The sequence below is a fragment of the Haliotis rubra genome, unplaced genomic scaffold (genome assembly GCF_003918875.1).
Source record: "Haliotis rubra isolate DU_JTF1 unplaced genomic scaffold, ASM391887v1 Scf412, whole genome shotgun sequence".
In the NCBI taxonomy this organism is placed as follows: domain Eukaryota; kingdom Metazoa; phylum Mollusca; class Gastropoda; order Lepetellida; family Haliotidae; genus Haliotis; species Haliotis rubra.
This window is the reverse complement of record NW_025767094.1, coordinates 741,746-768,865: the sequence shown is the minus strand read 5'-3', so window position 1 is coordinate 768,865 and position 27,120 is coordinate 741,746. Positions and strand designations below refer to the sequence as shown.

The 27,120-nt window shown below is 40.1% G+C and overlaps 1 protein-coding gene across 1 annotated transcript in view; it reads right to left on the bottom strand.

The window, feature by feature from the left end:
- The window catches only part of LOC124288118 (E3 ubiquitin-protein ligase TRAF7-like), a 154,621-nt gene that overhangs the window by 80,220 nt on the left and 47,281 nt on the right, over nucleotides 1-27,120 (bottom strand). The window contains 2 exon segments of the mRNA XM_046724682.1: nucleotides 11,106-11,164; nucleotides 15,219-15,294. Of these exon segments, the coding sequence (XP_046580638.1) occupies nucleotides 11,106-11,164; nucleotides 15,219-15,294 (135 nt within the window).

Sequence of the window (27,120 nt, the reverse complement as noted above, 5' to 3'; positions counted from 1 at the left end):
AATCGAACCCGGGTATTCAGCATGACGAGTGAACGCTTTAACCACCAAGCTATCCCACCACCCCACTTATGGAGATGAAGATGTTGCTTCTGAAACCAAGCTATGGTAGAGCTCAGACAGTGTTTGAAACAAGCACTTGTTTATAGTAAAAAGGCCTGTGGCAGGTAGATTTCATGTTGGGCACACAGATGCATGGGTCTTGTAGCCTGTAGAAACTTATTGTGTTGATTTACTTGGCACAATAAGTTATGGGCTCGTTTAAAGGAGAGCTAGTCTGTCGTACAGACCCTGAAGTAAATATATCCAAGAAAGCCCACGCAAGTCTAGAAAATGTGGCAAGTCTAGATTTCCTCAGATTCAGGAAACGCCTCTGAAAATGAAGAAAGTCTCAGGGCTCCTATTCATAATATATATTATTTTTTTTAACTACGAACTTTTTTTCAGTAAAATATGTTCATTTCAGAGACTAGTTGTTAGTCTAAAAGGAGAGCCTGAAGAGTCAGCCATCACAAGGCTGTGACCTAGTCCTCACTGAAGTGAGTGAGTGAGTTTAGTTTTACCCCACTTTTAGCAATATTCCAGCAATATCATGGTGGGGGACACCAGAAATAGGCTTTACACATTCTACCCATGTTGGGAATCAAACCCGGGTCTTCGGCGTGACGAGCGGGCACCTTAACCACTAGGCTACCCCACCACCCCTGATTGAACACTGGCATCCATTTTTTAATATAACACTGTTTGTACTGATCATACGTGAATATAATACCTGGAGACAAAATTCCCTAGATAAGGGAGGATGGTAGAACACAGGTTAGGGACTGATGCGAATTTGGCCATGATCAGCTTACAAGCCACAGCCTTGGGCATTAAAAACCTTGATTTATCAAAGAATTTTATTTGGTGTTGACATCAACGTAATCACAGCACAACTTATGATATTGTGCGTGCTAATCACAGATTTTCAAATCACTGTCAGTAATCAGCTTGGCAAGGCTGCAAATCAATTACAAAGACGCCAGTAGTTTTTCAAAGAAAATGAATTTCATTCCCAAACTGTTCAGAATTCTGCACATTCGATGACTAAAGATGCTGTGACAAGATTTTTCTCAGAAGAACAGAATATCTAAGTCAATGCACATGTTACAAACAAAGACTACACAAAATCACTTTACGCTGTCTTTGCTCTGAATTGTATTTTTTCTGTGACAACAAAACAAAGACTTGATGATGCTCATGAGAAGCCATCCTGATTATGCTCAGGTTAAACAGATCTTTGGCACTTTTTTCATTAAAATGTGAACAAGGACGTCCTGGCTAGGGATGTCTTTTCTCATTTTGAAGATAATCTAATAAGTCTTCCCTTCTCCTTGAGTGGTGTGGCCTACATTAGCTGACACAGTTAATCACTGTCATTGAGCCCTGACTTTTGTCAAGGGAGTTTGTTACTATGAGTACCTCAAATCTTCAAACCCTCACATATAAACTATAGGAGCATAGGTATAATTTGGGGTGCTAGACTACATGTACCAAAAAGCACTGACACAGTCAGAAAGAACTGTTATCATATTTAAAGATATACTGAACATCATTGAAAACGCACCACTTATAAAAGTTCAGATTATTAAAAGCATGTGTAAGGAATTGATATTTTTTGAGTGGATAATAACAGATGGATGACTGACAAAAACAACAACACAGAAAAGACACTCATTCATTGAAATGTTCCACAGTCAGAAAGGACCAAACACACGTGGGGTCAAATCGAAAAGTCAATATCGCGTGTGACCGCCATTTGCATTGACACATGCAGTTCAACGTCTCCTCATTGAGTCAATAAGCGTCCGAAGAGAGTTCTTGAGGATGGCATTCCACTTCTGCAGTAGTGCAGCCTTAAGTTCCCGGATGTTTCGCATCTGTTGTCACCGCAAAAGACTTTGACCAATTTCATCCCACAAGTGCTCCATGGAGGATACATTTGGCGACTGTGCTGGCCAATGAATAACCTGGATGTGTTGCTGGGCCAGATACTGCATGGAAAGTCTTGTTGTGTGTGCCCGTGCGTTGTCCTGTTGAAAAGTATGGACATCTTGGTGGTGATTGAAGAAAGATACGATGTGATTCTGAAGAATCTGCTCACGGTAATAAAGGGCATTAACTCTCCTTGACAGACATGAAGGCTGTCCTGTGATTGTAATTTATTCCACCCCAGACCATGACACTCCCACCACCCAAAGGTCTGTCTGAACCATACACTCATCAGCATAACGTTTACCACGTCTACGCCAAACACGTAATGCGTCAGCATTACGTAGATGAAGACGTGACCCGTCAGTGACTACCACACCACACCATGCCATAACCTTTACTGAAAATGCCTGCTAGCCCATTGTATACGCTCATTACGGTGTCTGACAGTCAGAATTGGTCCAACGTAAGGACGTCGAGCATGGAGCCCTGTAGCGTGTAGACGGCGTCGCATGGAGTCAGCGCTGATGACCCCCACGTCAACCTTGAACTAGTGCAGCAGTCCTGGCAGTCGGCAGTGTTCAATCACTGATATGGACAAGGTCAATATGGCGATCCTGATGGAGTGTCGTAACACGTTGTTGCCAAGGTCATTGAAGGTCACGGGTGCTGCCTGTCTACTGATGTCGTCTATGAAGCCTAACGATGGTGGCGTGGCCAAGTCAAAGTTGTCGAGCAATATTCCTGCTGCTGGTGCCAACCTGAATCATGCCTAGTGCACGTTCTCTTTCGTGAGGTGTTAACCTCGGCATCTCTGTCCTCGTTTCACAATCGTTAGTGAAGCAATGAGAATCGGTTCTCATACACCTGCTTTGAATGTCACAGTCAGTATGATTTCAAAATGAAATTTGTGCTTTTTTCATGGCGTGGCTGCATGTTGATGCATTTTGGAATTAAGAGTCATACTGTGGACAGGAATTTGTGTCTAAAGCATTTTTTCAACTGGACATGCCCTTCGACTTCATGTTAGTTATATTCATTGATCATTGTCATGCTGAAATCCATCTTAATGAAAATATGGACAATTTTAGACTGGTGCATTTTCAATGATGTTCAGTATATATACCATCCACATAAATTCCAAATGTTGTGGCTCCCACTACCCGACTGACCCTAGAATTCTGGTGCCGACCATATTTTTTTTGAAGCAGTATGAATAAAATATGCTTTCAGATACAGGTACCATTGTTTTTTCCTGGCACCGGCGGACAGCAGTCATTTCGATAAAGAAAGTCGACATGATGGCCGCAAGCTTGATTGAATACACAATTACACATTGATAAATGTGTTACTAGTTTGTACTTTACTTCTAAGAAAAAAATGCGAAAAATAAATAAAACATCCTCCTTACCTATCCTTAATTTTAAAGAGGCATAATCGGAACCACAACATTTTTTTCATTTGGCCTTAGGGTCCAGGACACAGAATAAGTGAAAGATGCAAGTCTGTCATGATGCTTCTGGCTGCCAATCATTGCTATATATCTCCAAACATTTGGTCAATGATGCCAACATGACCCCATTTCAGCATTCAACAGTCGTTCGCATCTACTTCTTGAATTCAACAAACAATATACAAACAGCAGAAATGAAAAACAAGATTGGTTTCATTTCTTACAATTCTGGCTAGAAGAGCCTGACTGCCTTACTAACATATAGTCAATTCCCAGTCATTTCATGACAGTTTCCATGGCAGACTTGTCCAAACAAGCCAGAGTCTGAAGCATGGCCCTTAGAGAGCATCATGTGATTGAAGCTAGTCGTCTGAGACACACATCCAAGGAACTGAGAGTCATCCACGTTAGAGCATCCTAGTGGTGGTGGTGTCTCAGTAGAGGATGTAGATGGAGTCTCTGTGGACTGTTTTGGTACAGCATCTTGATACCATCTCATTAGAGCGTCTCTCTAGACCGTCTTGGTAGTGTCTCATTTGAGCGTCAGTGTATAGTGTCTCTTTGAAGATTCTCTGTCAAGTGTCTGTGGAAAGGAGGTATAGCTTCTCTCACACACAAAAGCTTTGACTAATCACAGAATAAAAGCATGAAATGTAATAAATATTTTACCGATACCCAATCATTATCGGTCTGATGCTATACTAGTGTCTGCTGGCCCTTTGTTGGTTGTTGGTATAACTAAGTGATTGTCTGCATTAAATCCACAGTGGCCTCTCCACACAATAAACACTACAAATAATCACAGACTTCATTTGCACCTTCACGAAACAACAACCAAATTGAGAGGAAGCATCTTGTCAAATCTGCTCAAAAACTCCACTGAAAACCCATGGCTTTGAAGTTTGAATTTCCACCTTGAAATTTTAGCCATACCTCCTCATAGACATTTCACAGGTTTGGTTGAAACTTGAAAGAGTGGTATTTTTAACAATGATGTAAACCAGAGGCCATCAAAAGAATTCTAAAACTCCACAAAGAACAGTTTGAATGCAAAAATAAATGAGTAAAGAGACAGCTCACAAGTCTGGCCAAGAAATGGAGGTAACAGCAGCTCACAGGAGAACCAATCCTGAAGTAAACGTGTTGTGACTAACCAACAACTGCTTTACTCAAAAGCTAATATATTACAAGCCAGTCACTCAGAATTACTTGACAATTATTTCAAGACTTGGTAACTTTTTAACAAACTGCAAGTTAAAAGAGGAAAGTATTTTTCGAGAACATATATATATATATCATTGTGCAAGGTTGGTGCCAGAAGTCTCCACCACCTCTAGTCTTCACAACGCTGCATCTGACTGATGGGTAACACATCGACACCTGGTACACTGCCATAAATCACAAGCGAGGGAGCAGTGGGGTAGCCAAGTAGTTAAAGTGTTCACTTGTCATGCTGAAGACCCGGGTTCAATTCCTCACATGGGTACAATGTCTGAAGCCCACTTCTAGTGTCCCCCACCGTGATATTGCTGGAATATTGCTAAAAGTGGTGTAAAACTAAACTCACTCACTCACAAGTGAGCATATAACACTCATGCCAGATTTGTTTTATATCTACTTAATTGAATAATCCTTCTCAAAATAGTAGCATTTGGAACTCAACATTCAACATAGTTTGGACCCCTGACATTGTATGTCAAGCAGTTGACAAGTGTTTTTTTTACTGACAAGGTTCGAGGATGGTGTCAGCCAAAGTGTGGGATTGGCAATTGACGTTATTGAAAAATGTGTCAGAGGAAGTCCTGGAAGTGATGAGGTGTTAACCGCTATATTGTCTTCTTGGCAGGTGCCATTAATTCTCCAGTTTTACAACACTGTGCTGGCAGCAGCAGGCGGGCATCAGCCAACAAACCTTTAAACCCCTCCCAATCACACATAGATGCTTAATTGAATCCATTGGCAAAATCACAGAATTTTGATTGCTGGATTGAACATCATAATTAAGTCATGATGGGCAGAATGTTGTCACTGAACACGGTAAAGTGCATTAAGGGCATCTCCAAGGAAGATTTTCCTGCATTTTCCAAAAAAGCAACATTTATCCATTAGCACCAAATTAAATCAGTAATTTAAAAAGTAATATGAATTACCATCAAGTGAACCTGATGCTGTCATGGAAGAGACGTATAATTAGAAAAAACATAATGTATAAACATATGAACAGCATACAACATCGGAAGGGTGTTGAAGATAAGAAGCTTGCAAGGGAGCAAATAAAACATGCCGTAATCAGTAGGATTGATAACTAAACCTGTTACATGAGAGAATAAGTTTCAGTTTTGTTTTCCATGGAAACTTTAACAATCTCCAAAAACTAAATGTCAACACACTGGTATTTATACCACCATTGCCTCATTGTATCTCATTGTAAGAGGGGCCTAAATGTTAACAAACAAACAAACATTGCAGATTTTTCTAGGTTGTAACAACCTTGCTATTTGTGTGAACAAATGTTTTCTTTAGTCTTCCTTTAAAGGACAATCCTGGTGTAATATGTTGGATACATTCTCTTTTGTCAAAAATATGTCACCTAAATCCCCAGGTTCAAACACAAGATCAAACTATGCAATACACAAGCTGAAATACACTCTGAAAATAACTTCATGGACAGGTAGACTAAACACAAATAGATTTTGACAGATTAATTTAAGTGAACATTTTACCAATTCCACCATCCTTCTTGCTCTAGCTGATACCTGTCTTCCATAGCTTAACTTGTTCTCTATGTGGCCAAACTGATTCAATTTGTCAGATGAATATTGAAGTTAGAAACAGAAATGTTTTATTCAAACACCAAAATTTGTTACACATTTCAAGATGAAATAATTGACATTTATGTACACATGTGTCTTGTTTTGTCGAAACAGAATGGCATAGAATATGCTTCCTGGCGTCATGGCTTCTAAAGAAGCACAATTACTGTCAAATCTTTTCCAAATTTAAGTTCTCAATTTAACCCACAGATGGAATTCTTTGCCAAATATACATTGTTCATGTAATGAGCGAAATAATATACATACTGTCCTTTTCTGATGAATACAATTGTTGATCCAACAATCTATATTGCAAACAAACCTCGCCATTAAATATCAATATAACAATTCAGAAACTGACCAGGCTATTTTTCCATGACAAACAGATCTAACCATGTAAAGATCAGTTCCAAGTAATTCCCTTCTCAAAGTGTTCAATAGTTGTTGCATAAAAATGGCCAATTCCTGAAACATCATGCATACCACGGATTCAGTACAACAATGTCAAGAAAGCTCAGACAATGTGGTGGCAAGACCGAAGGGAAGGTTATCGAAGTCATGACATGCTCAAGGGGAGTCATTTCACTGTCTGAAATATTGATAACATCTATCAGACTCTATGGTAAACTGGAGACGTAAGGTTCTGAAGCTCACCTGATTTTTCACTGTACAGTGAGTGAGTGGGTTTAGTTTAAGCCCGCTTTTAGCAATATTCCAGCATTATCACACCAGAAATGGGCTTAACACATTGCACCCACTTGAGGAATCGAACCCGGGTCTCGTGATACGAACTCTTTAAGCACAAGGCTACCCCACCACCCCTTGACTACAGCCTGAAGGGAGGGTCACTGAAGACATGACATGCTTAATGGGGGTCCTTTGAAACATGTATTAGACTCCATTATAAACTGGGTATGTACTCCACCTATTATACGACCAATATATCCAAATATACACACGGAATCCAAACAACATCATAAATATGTCCTACTTCAATGCTGTGCCAATGCATCACCAACAGCATTTGAAATTAACGTCGGTCCTTAGACCTAAAACTGACAGAAAACCACCCGGACCCACAGCTTTTGTTTCCTGAAGGTCCTAATGGCCGACAGCTTTTTCATCCCCAATAACTAACAGTACTATTTTTCAGAAAATATCAATCATTAATGTATAGTTTTTGTCTCGATCAGCAGCTGTTGTGTGTAAGTGAAACAACTATCATTGTCGAGGAAGCAATATAGCAAACGTTGTCACATGTTTTGTTTGTTTATATTGTAGCAAAGATATAGGGCCTACACATTCTGATCAGGACCCACAACTTGTTATGGTTCTGAGTCCTTTGCCTGCAGCTTTTCAGGATTAAGGGCAAACACTGATCGCCAATTCAATCTGATAAAATTATACAGTCTACCAAAAGATCAATTCCTGCTTAAAAGCTGCATAGATTTCAACACACAATTGACGTTCTGCTGATGCCAAATTGTAAACTTGGCCTCCCATCCCCTAGCACTTGTTCACCAGCCTATGAGAAAACAAAGAGCCAGATCCAAATTCAAAAGAACTATAAGGAGTCAGATGAGAATGAGTGTAAGTGAGTGAGTGAGTTTAGTTTTACGCCGCACTCACCAATATTCCAGCTATATGGTGGCGGTCTGTAAATAATCGAGTCTGCACCAGACAATACAGTGATCAACGGCATGAGCATCGATCTGCGCAATTGGGAACCGATGACATGTGTCAACCAAGTCATCGAGCCTGACCACCCGATCCCCTTAGTCGCCTCTTACGACAAGAATGGGTTACAGAAGATCAATATTCTAACCCGGATCTTCACGGGTATGAGAATCTTTGCCAATAACATAAAACTATCTCTGTCAATAAGATAAAACTATCTCTGCCAATAACATAAAACTATCTCTGTCAATAAAATAAAACTATCTATTTCAATAAGGTAACACTATCTCTGTCAATAAGACAACACTATCTCTGCCAATGACATAAACTATCTCTGTCAATAAGACAACACTATCTGTCAATAACATAAAACTACCTCTGTCAATAACATAAAACTACCTCTGTCAATAACATAAAACTATCTGTACTGTGAGTGAGTGGGTTTAGTTTAAGCCCGCTTTTAGCAATATTCCAGCATTATCACACCAGAAATGGGCTTAACACATTGCACCCACTTGAGGAATCGAACCCGGGTCTCGTGATACGAACTCTTTAAGCACAAGGCTACCCCACCACCCCTTGACTACAGCCTGAAGGGAGGGTCACTGAAGACATGACATGCTTAATGGGGGTCCTTTGAAACATGTATTAGACTCCATTATAAACTGGGTATGTACTCCACCTATTATACGACCAATATATCCAAATATACACACGGAATCCAAACAACATCATAAATATGTCCTACTTCAATGCTGTGCCAATGCATCACCAACAGCATTTGAAATTAACGTCGGTCCTTAGACCTAAAACTGACAGAAAACCACCGGACCCACAGCTTTTGTTTCCTGAAGGTCCTAATGGCCGACAGCTTTTTCATCCCCAATAACTAACAGTACTATTTTTCAGAAAATATCAATCATTAATGTATAGTTTTGTCTCGATCAGCAGCTGTTGTGTGTAAGTGAAACAACTATCATTGTCGAGGAAGCAATATAGCAAACGTTGTCACATGTTTTGTTTGTTTATATTGTAGCAAAGATATAGGGCCTACACATTCTGATCAGGACCCACAACTTGTTATGGTTCTGAGTCCTTTGCCTGCAGCTTTTCAGGATTAAGGGCAAACACTGATCGCCAATTCAATCTGATAAAATTATACAGTCTACCAAAAGATCAATTCCTGCTTAAAAGCTGCATAGATTTCAACACACAATTGGCGTTCTGCTGATGCCAAATTGTAAACTTGGCCTCCCATCCCTAGCACTTGTTCACCAGCCTATGAGAAAACAAAGAGCCAGATCCAAATTCAAAAGAACTATAAGGAGTCAGATGAGAATGAGTGTAAGTGAGTGAGTGAGTTTAGTTTTACGCCGCACTCACCAATATTCCAGCTATATGGTGGCGGTCTGTAAATAATCGAGTCTGCACCAGACAATACAGTGATCAACGGCATGAGCATCGATCTGCGCAATTGGGAACCGATGACATGTGTCAACCAAGTCATCGAGCCTGACCACCCGATCCCCTTAGTCGCCTCTTACGACAAGAATGGGTTACAGAAGATCAATATTCTAACCCGGATCTTCACGGGTATGAGAATCTTTGCCAATAACATAAAACTATCTCTGTCAATAAGATAAAACTATCTCTGCCAATAACATAAAACTATCTCTGTCAATAAAATAAAACTATCTATTTCAATAAGGTAACACTATCTCTGTCAATAAGACAACACTATCTCTGCCAATGACATAAACTATCTCTGTCAATAAGACAACACTATCTGTCAATAACAGAAAACTACCTCTGTCAATAACATAAAACTACCTCTGTCAATAACATAAAACTATCTCTGTCAATAACATAAAACTATCTCTGTCAATAAGATAACAATATCTCTGCCAATAACATAACACTATCTCTGTCAATAACATAACATTATCTCTGTAATTAGGATAACACTATCTCTGTCAATAACATAACACTATCTCTGTAATTAGGATAACACTATCTCTGTCAATAACATAACACTATCTCTGTAATTAGGATAACACTATCTCTGTCAATAAGACAACACTATCTCTGTCAATAACATAAAACTATCTCTGCCAATAACATAACGCTATTTCTGCCAATAACATAAAACTATCTCTGTCAATAAGATAACACTATCTCTGTAATTAGGATAACACTATCTCTATCAATAACATAAAACTATCTCTGCCAATAACACAACACTATCTCTGCCAATAACATAACACTATTCTGCCAATAACATAACACTATCTCTGCAAATAACATAACACTATTCTGCCAATAACATAGCACTATTTCTGCCAATAGATGACAATGCAGGAAATATCCTGGCTAGAGTAAGAGTGGAATACCTGACAAAAATAGTATAATTAATGGCAGGCTTCCTCTGGGTGCTGGAACCGTGATATTTCATAGTAAGCTTTATCTAACATGACAGTACAGAAGTCTGCCCTTTTTTTTTTACACTGTTGAGTGTTTCCTCAATTCAATTTTATGTTTAAAAGGTGAATCTTGTTTGGGCAAATGGAACAGATGTGTACATCATCAAACTCATTCAAATTTCCATCCTCCATATAAAAGCTGTCCTTTTCAGAATGGTAATCAAATTAGTAGCAACTCAAAACATTTTTTTACATGTACACCCAAAAGATTTGAAATTGATTTCCCTATTCACAAACCGGAAGCAAAACATATTCATATTCCTTGTCATATTCAAAATAATCTTCAGACAAGAAAGAGATATCGATGTTATCCATCCTTGAAAAGGAAGCATGATGGCAAAAATACACAACACTCCACTAATCTAAAGGAGTCGTATACATTTCATTAGATTTTTTATGTATCAGAACAACCACAGCAATATGGTAAATGAAGTTACAATATCAGTGTTCAGTACTGTACATCAACTAAATTCAAATAAAGTAAGAATGCTTTCTTTCTAGAATTTGTTAATCACTTTGTTGACACTCAAAGGTATGATTGTACTGGGGGTAGGAATCTGGGCTTGAACCCTCTATCGGAACTTCTCACACTATAAAGGGACACAACTCTGCTATACTGGGGCACAACTGCATAATTACTGTCAAAACTGATCAATAAATTCATATCTGAAAAATAATATTAAAACATGTATGGAAACACCATATTCCACATACCTGTACTTTTGATGTGGGCAGCGGACATTGTTGCATGATCTCAAGTGGTCCTCTAAATCCTGAAAATAGAAACGTTAAACATAATTCCATGATGTAACGTAAACAATCAACAGAATAACATAACTTCACCCATGTGCTTCACTTCACCCTTTAGGTGGTATCTATGACAATCAGTAACAACTGCTCATGATCTTCTAGGCTGGAAAATATTTCCTTCATCCAAGGTGAACAGTTTCATGAGCAGTTAAGTCATGTAAACAATTACGCTGGAATTCATATTTTTTCTGTCACAATTTCCTTTTCCAAATGATCACCCACTTTAGACCCATTTACTGTTTTGTCCAAATATTTATTCAGTATTTCACAAATAACTGCCTTAATGTGGATTAATAAAACTCAAAAGATGCCAGAAGCAATCGTTGCTGGAGACATGCATGAATGTTTCATGAAATTCTGTCTCTTATTACGTTACATCAGTGTAAATTCATTTTTCTTCCCACTGACTCCAATGGAATAATTAGCGTCAAAAATACATCAGCCATAATTTCAGATCTTGTTAACATTGATTCTGGAATTGAGCATTTATATCTGTCTGTGGGATGATAGAAATATTCACCCTGGTGTGGAACACTGCACCAACAAAACAAAACCACCAACTTTCTTCAGTCCGGTGCCTGCCAACATTCTCACAATTCTAATTCCGAAAAAGGAATAAAGTTTGCTGTGGAACTCACCTACGGATTTCAGCACTTTAAGTTAATTCCATCCAAAAATAAAGTCTTTACATATAAGTCAGCCCCATGATGGGACTTCGATCCCTGGCAGGTTTTCAGATCTTTGGTCTATTTCCTGGCTTTGGTGTATCATGCAACGGCAAGTCCTCAAATGTGATCAATAACAACAAAGCTAGTTTTGGTAGAAATATGAACACATAAACCCAGGATATAACTCACTGTGGGGATAGTACAGGGCCCTGTATGCTGAAGTAGTAGACATGAAACATGCAGATAAACTTATACATCAGGCGAACCAAGATTTGAACCAATGAGTTTAAGGGACATCAGTGTAAATATTATAGAAATTATGCCAGGTGAATTCTTGGTGAATGGTGGTGTGTGTTTGAGTGAGTGAGTGAGTGTTTGAGTGTTTGAGCGAGTGAGTGAGTGAGTGAGTGAGTGAGTGAGTGAGTGAGTGAGTGAGTGAGTGAGTGAGTGAGTGAGTGAGTGAGTGAGTGAGTGAGTGAGTGAGTGAGTGAGTGAGTGGTTTTACACTGCTTTCAGCATTATTCCAGTAAAATCATGGCGGGGGACATTAGAAATGAGCTTCACACACAATGACCATGTGTGGAATCAAACCCAGATCAATGGCGTGACAAGCAAACGCTCTAACAACCAGGCCACTCACTCAGGCTGTCTTTGATGATACAATTTGTCAAAGAAGCAGACAACAGTTTCGATTACTCCATCTGTGTTCTTGTTGGCCTATAGAAGGAGTGAGTGTGTTTAGTTTTATGCCGCTTTAGGCAATATTCAAGTGGGGGACACCAGAAATGAGCTTCACAAATTGTACCCATGTGGGGAATTGAACCCGGGCCTTTGGCGTGATGAGCAAACGCTTTAACCACTAGGCTACCCCACCGCCCAGAGACAGAAGAAGCAATATAAGGTATCCTCAACTCCATTACAACACATGATGCTGACATATTGTCACGGGATATCGAATATTGGTACTTTCCTCTATCAGAGTAAGATTACACACAATGTTCGCCATTTATTCTCTCCAGGACAACTTACAGTAGGACTTGTATGCAATGACTGATGAATGTTAAAGGGTGCACAGAAACATATATTGCTTATCCTGCAGCTATATTTCAGAGAAGGGCAAATAATACAATCTGGATCAAACCATCCAGTGATCATTACAATCAATGATCTATCACAGCAAGGGACATCAGAAATTGGCTTCACACATTGTACCCGAGTGGGGAATTGATCCACAGCCTTTGGCATGACAACAGGGTTTTACGTGACGCATGATTCCTGCGTATTGGACACAGAAATTTGATGAAGTACCCCCAAACTAAACTAACTTACTGTGTTTGTTATCTTTCGTAAATATATATGTCACAAAACGAACTTGTCAACTGACATGTTACAGCCAATGTATTTTTTCGATTATTGTTATGATACAGATTGAAATCCATTCTTATTTGTTATTTACTTTGTGATTGGGTAACTAGAAAACAAGAACCAATAAACAAGTCTAATAGCGCTGAGGTGATAATATGCTCCTCGAACCTGTTTATAGACATCGCTCATGCAGTGCTAATAGTAACGCACTGTGCAGAGTTTTTGACAATGTTTGGTTTGGTTTATGTTTTGTGTTTTGATGGACTCCAAATTTTGGAAATGGACTCCCCAAAAATATGCCCTGGGTCCCCAGAACTCCCAGTTTTGAAGAACTATGCAAAACCCTGGTGACAAGCGAACACTTTAACCACTAGGCCACCCACCCTAAGCTATGGTGATAAATATAATATCTCAACACCATGGTGTCATATTTCACATGCTTGTAGGAGCCAATGAAGGAACAAGAGCATGAGGAGCATGTTCAAACGATGAAACAAGGTTCTTAGACAATGTGGGTACAATGTGTGAAGCCCATTTCCAGTGTCCCCGCCATGATATTGCGAGAATATTGCTAAAAGTGGCGTAAAACCACTCACTCACTCTTAGACAATGATATAGTTTCCGCACAGTTGCAGCAGCAGCCCAGTCATCTCAGCTACCCCACACTGAACCATCTGATGCACTACGAACCACTGAGTGCATCAATACTGATTAATTCTACCGAGGAGTCTCGAAAACAAAGCCAATGACAAGTTCTGCAGACACAGCTTCTAACCTATCAAACTCAGCATTCATATGAAGCACTGGATCTCACCATCACCTTGTGTCACACTGAAAGCACATGGGGCATACTCATTGGAATCCCAGCATGCATGGCATGACTGCTTTGGTTATAACAGAAATTGATTGGTCGATTAGTCGAATGTGTTGGAGTGACATTACAAAACCACACTGGCATGTTTTAGGAATGATGTGTGAGTGATGTGAGTGATCTGATGTGAGTGATTTGATGTGAGTGATTTGATTGAATGAATGATTGATTGATTGATTGATTGATTGATTGATTGAATGATTGATTGAATGAATGAATGAATGAATGAATGAATGATGTTTTACACCACACTCAGTAATATTCCAGCTATATGGTGGTGGTCTGTAAATAACCAAGTTTGGACCAGTGAATCCAGTGATCAATAGCATGAGCATCGATCTACGCAATCTGATACGTTGGCATGTGTCAACCCAGTCAGCGAGACTGACCACCCGATCACATTAGTCGTCTCTTATGAGTGAGTGAGTGAGTGAGTGAGTGAGTTAGTGAGTGAGTGAGTGAGTGAGTGTGTGAGTGAGTGAGTGAGTGTCCAGGATGGCCATTAATATGTTCCATTAGTTACTACTAACACACTCCATAAAGTTTACCAAAGTGGTTTTAAAAATATGTCCGGCTTTTATCAACAAATATGGTTCATTATCTCTCAATATCCCCTTAGAATGTAGCTCCTACCTACTTGCATTTCTCATACAGGAGATGCCCAACATAAAACCTCAATCTCTGATATTTCTGCATCAAATTGACCAAAACCTATCCTACAAGTGACAAGATCAACACTAAAGCTTCTACTCTCAAAATACCTCAAAGAACCATACTTCGATTCCCAACACTTGAAAACTTTATGCAAGCAGAAAATACATAATTCCTTTCAGAAAGAACATGTTCCCAAGGCAGAAAAACATGTACAGTCTTTAAAGCCAAATACCCATCACTGACTGTACAACACAAAATGTCTGCACATATTTAGAAAATGACAGCAGATATTTTTAGCCCTTTCATTCAAACAAATTTAGTCATTAAAATGTTCACGGTAGTTGCTCCTGCAGCCAAGTCATAAATACCACTGGGACGTCATATAGCAGACATATTAACGCCTCCTCCAAGTAACTCGGAATCACCTCATCCATCAAGTGAATATATACAAATATTTACCTTCTTCAGCAACGGTGGGCAGCCTGCAGCATTGGGGCACTCCACGGGCATGTAATCACAGTCAGCTTCATGATCGCTGAAATTATATACACAGACTAAATAATCTCATATGGAAAAGCTTTTCTAATCAATAAATTATTTATGTGCCTCATTATCGCCTGAAACATCTCCTGAGAGTCATTTGTTAAAAAAATTACATTATTATTTGGAGGATGTTAATCTAGATGCACCAGAAACAGTGAGTGTTACACATTTGAAACATTAATAGTTCCATTTGCAGTCATAATTAATATCACACTGCCAACTCGTAATGGAAAAAGTTAGTTTTAAGTGCTCTATGAAAATACGTATTGTCTGCAATTGAGGAAGAATGTCAGACAGTAACATACCATTATGAGGCATTTGGACAAATTTGGTTTACATGCTGCCATCATCACAAAATCAATTGTTATATGTCAAATGTTATGATTACGAAAGACAATAAAATAACACTAGATTGATCGTACATTTTCAGAAAACATTGATATGACAATGTGGAAGGAAGGACTGGTTGACTTTGAGTTGCCCTTCATGGTGGGAAACAACACTGTTTGTGTGTGCGTGTGTGAGTGCGTGTGTGTGTGCGTGCGTGAGTGCGTTTGTGTGTGTGAATGAGTGAGTTTGCCTCTCAACAGTATCCGAGTTACATCACAGTGTTAATATTAGCCTCATGTGAGGTCTCAGATATTTCCCTAACATAAATTAATGCACATCCACATTCAAACACACAATCAGATTTTTTCTGATGTGCCACGGGTGGTGGGGTACTCTAGTGGTTAAAGCATTCAGCTCGTCACGCCAAAGACCCGGGTTCAATTCCCCACATGAGTACAATGTGTGAAGCCCATTTCTGGTGTCCCCCGCCGTGATATTGCTGGAATATTGCTAAAAGCGACGTAAAACTAAACTCACTCACTCTGATGTGCCATCAGATGCAACTACACGGCACATTATGGTACCTCAGATGAATGGGTCACCAGTCTCCCCACTTGGAACACCATAACATCTGTAAACAGTCTTCTCATAGTTTCCTAATAATACAACTAGCACCAGAACCTGGTGATACAATGACAGTGTTTGAATGCAAGACCATCTTGGACTACCAAAACATACAACAAACTTCTCCATCTTACAAAATAATGTAACTAAAAAGTGACTATGGCCGAATCATCACTGAGTCAGTAAGTGAGTTTAGTTTTACGCCACTTTTAGCAATAGTCCAGTAATATCACTGCTACTGACCCCAGAAATGGGCTTCATGTATCCATGTCGGGAATTGAATTGGGGTCTTCAGCATGATGAGCAGACGCTTTAACATTAGGCTACCCGACCTCCAAGAACACAACTTAAACCCTGTCTTTCCACGTCTTCACAATAATACAACTAGTACTAAAACCTAGTGCCACAATGGCAGTTTGAATGGAAGGCCATCTAGGTTTACCAAACTGTGTCATATTCTGTCCTAATAATGTAACTAAAGCGGGACTATGCAGGCATCATCTGGGATGACTACTGTCTTCGAGTCTTGATTGTCATTGTAACCTAGCAACACAGACTGATTCTCAGACCACTCACAGCGGAGGATTGCATCGTGTTGCGTGTCATTGTAACCTAGCAACACAGACTGATTCTCAGACCACTCACAGCGGAGGATTGCATCGTGTTGCGTGTCATTGTAACCTAGCAACACAGACTGATTCTCAGACTACTGACAGCAGAGGATTGCATGCGTGTTGCGTGTCATTGTAACCTAGCAACACAGACTGATTCTCAGACAGACTACTGACAGCAGAGGATTGCATCGTGTTGCGTGTCATTGTAACCTAACAACACAGACTGATTCTCAGACAACTGACAGCAGAGGATTGCATCGTGTTGCGTGTCATTGTAACCTAGCAACACAGACTGATTCTCAGACTACTGACAGCAGAGGATTGCATCGTGTTGCGTGTCATTGTAACCTAGCAACACAGACTGATTCTCAGACTACTGACAGTGGAGGATTGCATCGTGTTGCGTGTCATTGTAACCTAGCAACACAGACTGATTCTCAGACCACTCACAGCGGAGGATTGCATCGTGTTGCGTGTCATTGTAACCTAGCAACACAGACTGATTCTCAGACTACTGACAGCAGAGGATTGCATCGTGTTGCGTGTCATTGTAACCTAGCAACACAGACTGATCCTCAGACTACTGACAGTGGAGGATTGCATCGTGTTGCGTGTCATTGTAACCTAAGCAACACAGACTGATTCTCAGACTACTGACAGGTGGAAGATTGCATCGTGTTGCGTGTCATTGTAACCTAGCAACACAGACTGATTCTCAGACTACTGACAGTGGAGGATTGCATCGTGTTGCGTGTCATTGTAACCTAGCAACACAGACTGATTCTCAGACTACTGACAGTGGAGGATTGCATGGTGTTGCGTGTCATTGTAACCTAGCAACACAGACTGATTCTCAGACCACTCACAGTGGAGGATTGCATCGTGTTGCATGTCATTGTTACACGGCAACACAGACTGATGCTCAGACAAATGACAGCAGAGGATTGCATCGTGTCACGTCAAACTTACATAGCCTTTATTATACAGACATATCACGCCAGACAACCGCCAAAACACCCTCCATTCAATCCACCATTGATACAAATCATGTCTGACCTTACCGACATGACCGACTCACTGGGTTAAACTAATGACTGCAAGTAATGTAGATTTGATGCATTTTTACCTTGGTTAAACATACACATCTTCATAAACAAACAATTCTGACAGAAAATTGATAGACTCTTCTTCAGATATTGCTTGGCCAAAGATCAGAAAAGTTTAAATTGCAAGACAATTATTGTTCAGGAGGGTCTCCTGTGATCAATCAGTGAGGTGTGTCGGAGCACAATGTACAAAGTGTGTATAGGGCTTGCAAGTGACAGCTCGGCTTGTGCAGTCTCCCCCCTTGAATGTCCACTTACACAAAGATGTAACTTCAGGGGAACTCTCCATTATTGATTTTCTGCACAGACTAAACACCAAGTCAGCTTCATGATATCTGTTTGAAACTTCTGTTTGAAAGTTCACCCAACTTATCAAGACAAGCATAAATTTTACACCAGTGACCCTTTTGAGCGAGTGAATGACTGACACTTCAGAGTGAGTGACCCTTTTGAGTGAGTGAGTGACCCTTTTGAGCAAGTGAATAACTGACCCTTTAGTGTGAGTGACCTTTTTGAGCGAGTGAGTGACACTTTTGAGTGAAAGAGTGACCCGAGTGAGTGACCTTTTTGAGTGAGTGAGTGACCTTGAGTGAGTGAGTGAGTGACGCTTTTGAGTGAGAGAGTGACCCGAGTGAGTGACCTTTTTGAGTGTGTGAGTGAGGTACTGGTGTTGTGTTATCCACAGTAGTCATTAATATACAAACATCTGTGGACCACAGAGAGTGACTGGAAGTTGTTTTGAAATTCAGTGAGAAATATATCATATATACCCCAGAGGCTTGAAAGTATTCAGGTCCGAGCCAGGCACACCTGTGACTGACAGCATGAGCAAATATGGGTACAGTGTCAAGATAAAGCTTAAGACTGGGTTCATCCAGTTCATCAAACAGAATGCATGCTGGGGTCGTTTTCTGACCCAGAATGGTCTCAATTTCAAAGCAATCTCAACTACTCCGACAAACGTTCTCAGCAATGACTCAAACACTAAAACTGATCATAGGATTCTGGTGTGCTCAAGGGAAACAACTCTGAACTTTGAATTGGGATGCCTACAACTTGGCCACCTCCTGGTGGGCAATAATCCCGACTGTAAGGGTTCAATGACCATGTTATCAACCAAGTCACCAGGCCTGCCAACCTGACCCATTAAGTACAACTTTAAATTGTTGGGGTCCCTTTCTTGCCAGGGATCCCTATGGGGGTGTTCACTATTCATCAACCTGACCACTGTGATTCAGGTTCCACCACTCTCATCACTCACTCCAACTGACAGCCATCATGGGACAGGGTTCTGACTCTCACATGGCCTATTGAACAGCCTGTGTTAAGAGATATGTGTCATATCATACACTTTGGGAGTACACTTGGCAGAGAACGACCTCAAGAAACAGCTCAGACATGATCATGGACACTCAAACAGATTGACCTCCTTTAGCTTTGACCTTGAATGTTGACCATGCTTATCCTCAAGAGGGTCTGCTGACCCACTTCCATGCTCACAATTCCATATAAGGTACTCTTATACTCGCTTAAAGCAAGAACTGTTTGAGCTTTTCCACCAAAAGCAATGTTCAGGATATGAAACGTTACAGCATACACAAAGTGCTGTATGCACATAATATGATTTCAATGGGATTAAAATGATAAACCAATGAATAGAAATGCTAAATTAACTTGACTAGCAGCTGAATTGTAGAGCATATCAATCCTCACTTCAACTGGCCAAAAAAAACAGAAAACAAAAAGACACATTACAACTTTCTCTATGAATAAAATATGTAGCAAATACTTGTGATGAATGATCACTGCAGAATATCCTAATATGCAAGAACAAGTAATGTTCTTCAACAGCTTTGAAGTCCTCCATATCAGCTGAAATACCTACTAGACCATGCGTTTTATTCACTGTACTCATTGCACCTGCACAGAGTTTTGAGCCGTAATGATTTCTGCATATTTGACATTTTCAAAGCTATCATTTCCCCTCCTACTTTCATGGACCATCACATGTGAGCTTGATGTTTTACGGAAATGGAAACAAAGTAACAAAATCAGTTATGTTTGGCAATGAATCCACTCATTCATATAATATTCATTACTGAACTGATTAAAACTGATTTCTTTTCAGTATATCTTACACTTTTTACAGAGGTCAGGAATGTATATGTAAGCATATTCTTCCTTATAGTGAATGATCTCTAAGTTAGACCTGAAACATCACTACATGTTGGCAAAAGAAATGCAGTGAGCATAATAAAAGTTCATGTTTCAGGCAGTCTACAGTACACCACGAATATAGCGGCAGCCAACAGTACCACACCAATACCACTTCAGCATACAGTACCACACCAATATCACTTCAGCCTACAGTACCACACCAATATCACTTCAGCCTAAAGTACCACCAATATCACTTCAGCCTACAGTACCACACCAATACCACTTCAGCCTACAGTACCACACCAATACCACTTCAGCCTACAGTACCACACCAATATCACTTCAGCCTACAGTAACACACCAATACCATTTTAGCCTACAGTACAACACCAATATCACTTCAGCCTACAGTACCACACCAATATCACTTCAGCCTACAGTACCACACCAATACCACTTCAGCCTACAGTAACACACCAACACCATTTTAGCCTACAGTACAACACCAATATCACTTCAGCCTACAGTACCACACCAATATCACTTCAGCCTACAGTACCACACCAATATCACTTCAGCCTACAGTAACCTAACAATATCACTTCAGCCTACAGTACCACCAATATCACTTCAGCCTACAGTACCCCACCAATATCACTTCAGCCTACTGTACAGATGCAATATCACTTCAGCCTACTGTACAGATGCAATATCACTTCTGCCTACAGTACCACACCAATATCACTTCAGCTTACAATACCATACCAATATCACTTCAGCCTATAGTAACCTAACAATATCACTTCAGCCTACAGTACCACCAATATCACTTCAGCCTTTAGTACCCCACCAACATCTCTTTAGCCTACAGTACCACACCAATATCACTTCAGCCTAAAGTACCACCAATATCACTTCAGCCTATAGTACCCCACCAATATCACTTAAGCCTACAGTACCACACCAATTTCACTTCAGCCTACAGTACCACACCAATATCACTTCAGCCTACAGTACCACCAATGTCACCTCAGTAAACTTTGGTTATAAGCGTGTTCATCATAAAGATAGATGGACATGGATGAAATAATGGGGAGAAAAGTATACACGCATTAAGGATAATTCATGTATTTTTTATCACTCTATGCTGACCTAATAATGCCATCCTGAACAGTTTATACTTGAGTTTAGTGATGACTTTAACTATTGGACAACAAGGCACAGTGAATTCATGTCATCACATTCCAACAGAAGTGGATGTTTGTTTTAATATCAACCACTGGATTGTCTGGTCCAGACTCGCTTATTTACAGGCCACAGTCACATAGCTGAGAATGCTGCCGAGTGTGGTGTTACATAAGAAACAAATTGTCAAGCAGGACACGTTCACCAGTCTGTGAACATCCGATGTCATCCCCGCCTGGAACAATAAAGTGTTTGATGCACTCTAGAATTTGTCGTTTCCATTCTCTTTCAACTGCTGGTTCTCTCAAGCCACAGACATGAACATGAACACCCTTTGGGCGCTGACAGTTTTAACTTGCAGAAGCTTTGAACTGACTGTATTTTCCTTTGATGACTCCCAGTGATACATGCACATACATATAAACATTCCGTACTATTCTTCAAGGAACAAACAGATAAAACCAAGAAACAAAAAGCGCTTCCTGCATAAAGCGATTGTTTCTTCACTTCAGTTCGTATCTTCATCTGAATATTGTTTAGAAAGATATCATAAGAATGATCACATGCGATCACAACAAGGAGCAAAGAATTGATCTGCAAAATGGGTTCTTAGATGTATGGCACTGAATGACGTTTTTTTTCAAATGAATGTATGATGGCGCATCAACCCAAATGGCCCATCTGTATGCTGGTCTTGGTGGAATTAACGGTTGGTATGACATTACAAAGGGCATGGACAAATTATATGTGCATCACAATCAAAGGAACAACTAGCATCAATGCTTGATGCATTCTTTATCGCTTAGTGTCTATTTTTGAGTCTTATTATACTATCTGACCACGTACAGCTCCAGAAGTCATCAAATGAAGGGGTTATCGAGTATCTGCACAACAGCTCACACAACTTAATATTGATGAATTAGAACTACTTTTTTCACCAAACATGATAAATTGAATCAATGTTTCTCAATTCTTAGTGAGAAATTGCAAAGGAACCAATAAATGTCTCAACACCATTTCGTCACAGAGGACGCTGGATTTGAAGAGGAAACTCCCGAAAACAGGTTATAGCGACCTGTGAATAACGTCATTACTGAAACCCCATCACCATTCCCAGTATCACCAGAATTTCATTTCGAGATATTTATTTCAAACACAACACACAGATGAGATTAAATAGAGAAATGCATCATTAGTTCCCCACAAATGGGAAATAAGTCAAAATCTATTGGCCGAACTTTGTCCAATTTTAGCAAACAGCATTGCATTTTTAGGCTGATGATGGTTGTTGGAGAGATTATTTCATTCAGAGGTCATAAAATCGCTGTAATTTTGGTAGTAAGTAGTTGGATGCGAGGCTTTGAGAAAAAACACCAGACAATTCCATGGGATAAATTCTGAAATATTTCCCTTTTAGTGTTCCGTTGTATTGCAAGCCAAAGTACCCCCATGTTTTGCCTTTGTCCTAACATACAGATTGGAGAAAATGAAATATCTACTTTTCAGATCAAGGGCCTAATGCAAATGTAAGTTAAGCTTCAGACACAGAGCCTAAACTTAAAGATTTCCCACATTCTTCATGGTGTTCCTGAGTGATTGAGAAGAGTTTGATGCTGCTTTCAGCAACATTCTAGCCATATCATATTAATGCAGAACAGAAATAGGTGCTACAAGCCATAACCATACTGGAAATAGAAACCATTCTTCAGTAAACATGTTTCACCCGAAGTGAGCGAGTAAACCTAATTTTACACCGCTTTTAGCAATATTCTACCAATATCACAGCTCGGGACATCAGAAATGGGCTCCACACATTGTACCGATGTGGGGAATCGAACCCGGGTCTTCTGTGTGACGAGCAGACACTTTAGCCACTAGGCTACCCCACCACCCTGAGGGTTTCACCAGAAGGCTACACAAGCACCTATATAGTGTTAGATAACAGGTAGGAACAGGTCCACAATAGCAATACTGGGTTGGTAATCTGACTAACTGGATCAGGGGGTCTGGGTTCAATAACATGATTGATTGTGTGCCACACTGCCCCTGATATTAAAGGTAATTTTAACCAGTTTGTCTGGTCCAGACTTGATTATTTACATGAAGCGGCCATATAGCAGGAACAGTGCTGAGTGCAGAGTTGAGCAATGAACAAACCAGCTTTGAAGACACCTCAGGAGCATACTCCCCAACACTACAGGGAACAGGGAGATAGCATCAAGTCCTTGATAAGAGTGAGTGAGTGAGTGAGTGAGTGAGTGAGTGAGTGAGTGAGTGAGTGAGTGAGTGAGTGAGTGAGTGAGTGAGTGAGTGAGTGAGTGAGTTTGGGTTTTATACTGCTTTTAGCAATATACCACAATATTATGGCGGAGGACACCAGAAATGGGCTTCACACGCTCTACACATGTGGGGAATCGAACCTGGGCCTTTGGCATGACGAGCAAACATCAATCTCTTTATTCATCACTTTTTCACAGCTTTATGTGATTCACGTTTCTTTTGGAACTGAGTATATATATACCTTTGCAAATTTCACTTACAATGGTGTGTAGTGAGTGAGTTTAGGATTACGCCACGTTTAGCAATATTCCACCGTCGGGGTACACCAGAAATGGGCTTCACACATTGTACCCATGAGGGGAATCAACACCGGGCCTTCCGCGTGACGAGCGAATCCATTAACCTGTGGGCTACCCCACCACTAAACCTTGATAAGAAGAAGCAGCGGCTATGTACCATTCACACAGAGATTTCACTTTCACAGAGATACATTAGAGTCCTACAGTTTTTAGTTTTTCCAGCCATATCATATTAAGACACTACAGAAATCAGTGTTCATGTGATGACCATACTGGGAATAGAACCCAGGTATTCCAGGACGATTGTAAGCATCAAGTTCTTGATATCCAGAAGAAGCAGCTAATCCTTCACACAGCCAATTCACTGTCACAGAGACAGATAACAGCGGCGTTGTGTCAGACCAGAGCCAGCTAACCACATATCAGCCTAATCCATAGCCAATCACAGTCTGTCATTGATATCTGCAAGAAGTTGTTGCAATGTGTTTGCTGGCAATGAAGCTTACAGCATGGCTTAAAATCAAAGATCTTAAACATATTGTATTCTCATTGTTATCTCCTTCATCGGGGACAACTGGGAAATAATTGTATTGTTCTTGAAAACGACGTTGCTTTCACCATCAGAGATGCATCTTCGGTTAATCAGTCTGAAAAATAGTAATAAAGAAATAGCCTATCAAAAAACATTCAAGAGAAGTCTTGAAAGTCTGTGAAGAAAATCCAGTGAACCGTTCTTCAGATATCTTGCTGACAATCTTACATGCAATCTTACAGCTTACATGCAGGTTAACATGCTGAAATCTTCAAAGTGTTGCACATAGCTGGATACCCGTGGCATTGAACAACAAAAGAACAAAGACAGATCGCTCCCTAGATGAAGTTTGGTAAAGTAAAATATTCAGCAAGCGGTTCTTCAGATATCTTGCTGACAATCTTAACATGCAGGTTAACATGCTGAATTCTTCAAAATGATCGTGATCTTGAAAATTATGTAAAAGTTCACCAAAATTGAAGGTCCCTGCACCTTCCCTAGATGAAGTTAATTGTCAAATACAAAAATCCAGCTAATGGTTCTTGAGGATTGCTCTTACATGCAGGTTAACATGCTGAAAACAGTGTTGCACAAATATTTTCAAGACTCACTGGTGTGAAATTGATCGGTTCTTCAGATATCTTGCTGACAATCTTAACATGCAGGTTAAATGTCATGGTGTATGAATATGCAAAAATAGTGTCAAATACAAAGAAAAATCCAGAAATGGCAGGTAAACATGCTGAAAAAACATTCAAGAGAAGCCTCCCCTAGATGAAGTTGGTGTCGAAGAAAATCCAGTGAATCTTGACGGTTCTTCAGATATCTTGCTGACAATCTTAACATGCAGGTTAACATGCTGAATTCTTCAAAATGTCACCGTGACCTTGAAAATTATGTGAAGTTCACCAAAATTGACTGGTCCCTGCACCTTCCCTAGATGAAGTTTGGTGTCAAATACAAAGAAAAATCCAGCTAATGGTTCTTGAGGTATCTCGCTTACAAGCTTACATGCAGGTTAACATGCTGAAATCTTCAAAGTGTTGCTGTGAGCTTGAATATTATACATGAAGGACACCAAAATCGACTGGGCTCTGCGCCTCGCCTAGATGAAGCTTGGTGTCGAATATTCAGCGGACGGTTCTTCAGATATCTTGCTGACAAGGGTAAAACATTAAAGTCCTCTTGTGACCTTGAAATGAAGGTCAAGGTCACCAAACCTGACTGGGACCTTTCTCATACTGTGATGAACCATGGTACCAAATATGAGAAGAATCTAGTTAACGGTTCTTAAGATATTCCAATTCGTACGGACGGATGGAGGGAACCTAATACTATATCCCCTGTGGCGGAGGATACAAATGTGGACCACGGGGTACTTGGTATCTGGGTTTTGTGGTGGCTTAATGGATGAGTTGCTGGCTGGGTGGCTGTTTGGCTGGCTGGATTGCTGGACTACTGGGTGCATGGATGGGTGACTGGGTGGTTGGGTGGTTGGGTGACTCGGTGTGAGTGAATGAGTGAGGTTAGTTTTACACTGCTTTTAGCAATATTCCAGCAATATCACGGTAGGGGACAACAGAAATGGGCTCCACAGAGTGACTCAGAGGATGAATGGGTGACTGGGTGGGTGGCTGGATGTTGATGGGTGAATGGGTGGAATGTTGGCAGGGTGTCTGGGTACATGGGTGGCTGTAAGACTGACTGGCATCACAGCTCAGCCTCACCAAGTGCCACAATGTGGGACAGCTAACAGAGCACTACAGATTTAAGAGTGTGTTATTTGCCTCATTTCATAGACCTTGTCACTAACTTCTCGTTATGCCTCTCCCATGCCAAATTACATCTTGTTTTACCGGCAGCGTCTCACTTTAGAGCTAATGACAAAACCTCTCCAACACAGTGAGTAAATAGCCTACAGATAACAGCTGAGTGTTGTCTCAGCAAACACCATTGGTTTGGAAAACAACAACATTCCAGCACTGAAAAGATGAAACACTTGCACATTCCTCTTACTTCAAAATGGAATTAGAGTGATTCTTTGCATGCTCAATCAAGGGTTCTACAGGTTGATGTGCTAAATGTACTTATTTTCTATCAAAAACATTAGATTATTCATGGTAGTATGAGCCATGAAACAAACTGTCGTATTTGCCTTTTTTAATACAAAAATATACAGCTCAAAAGGATTAACAGAACACACAATAATCTGTTGTGATGAGCAGTCTAGTATATGGCATGTTTTCTTTAATCTTGTTCAGTGGTAAATTTCTGTTACAAACAAGATCTATGAAGTGTTTTTATTTTGCACAATGACAGAGTTCCCACTGTCATCCATCAACCCTGATGAAAATGATCCATCAGTTGCCATAAATGCACCGCCTGGATTTAAAAACACTGTTGATGAAACAAAACACATATTAAATCTAATATAGTTACTTCCATACAAAATTTATTAGAAATAGCAAATTTAAGCTTCAGTGAGCATTTTCATAATTATCAACTTCAACTGTTATTGCTATCCCAATTATCTTGGGTACCACTCTGCCAATAAACAGTCCAAAAATTGCAGTGCTTATTGACATTGAAGCAAGCATCATCCACGCTTATCAGAAAAATCAAATGAATGTAACATTACCTCAAAATTTGTCGCAGAGAATGGCAATCATTTGCCTAACTTGGTGAGCT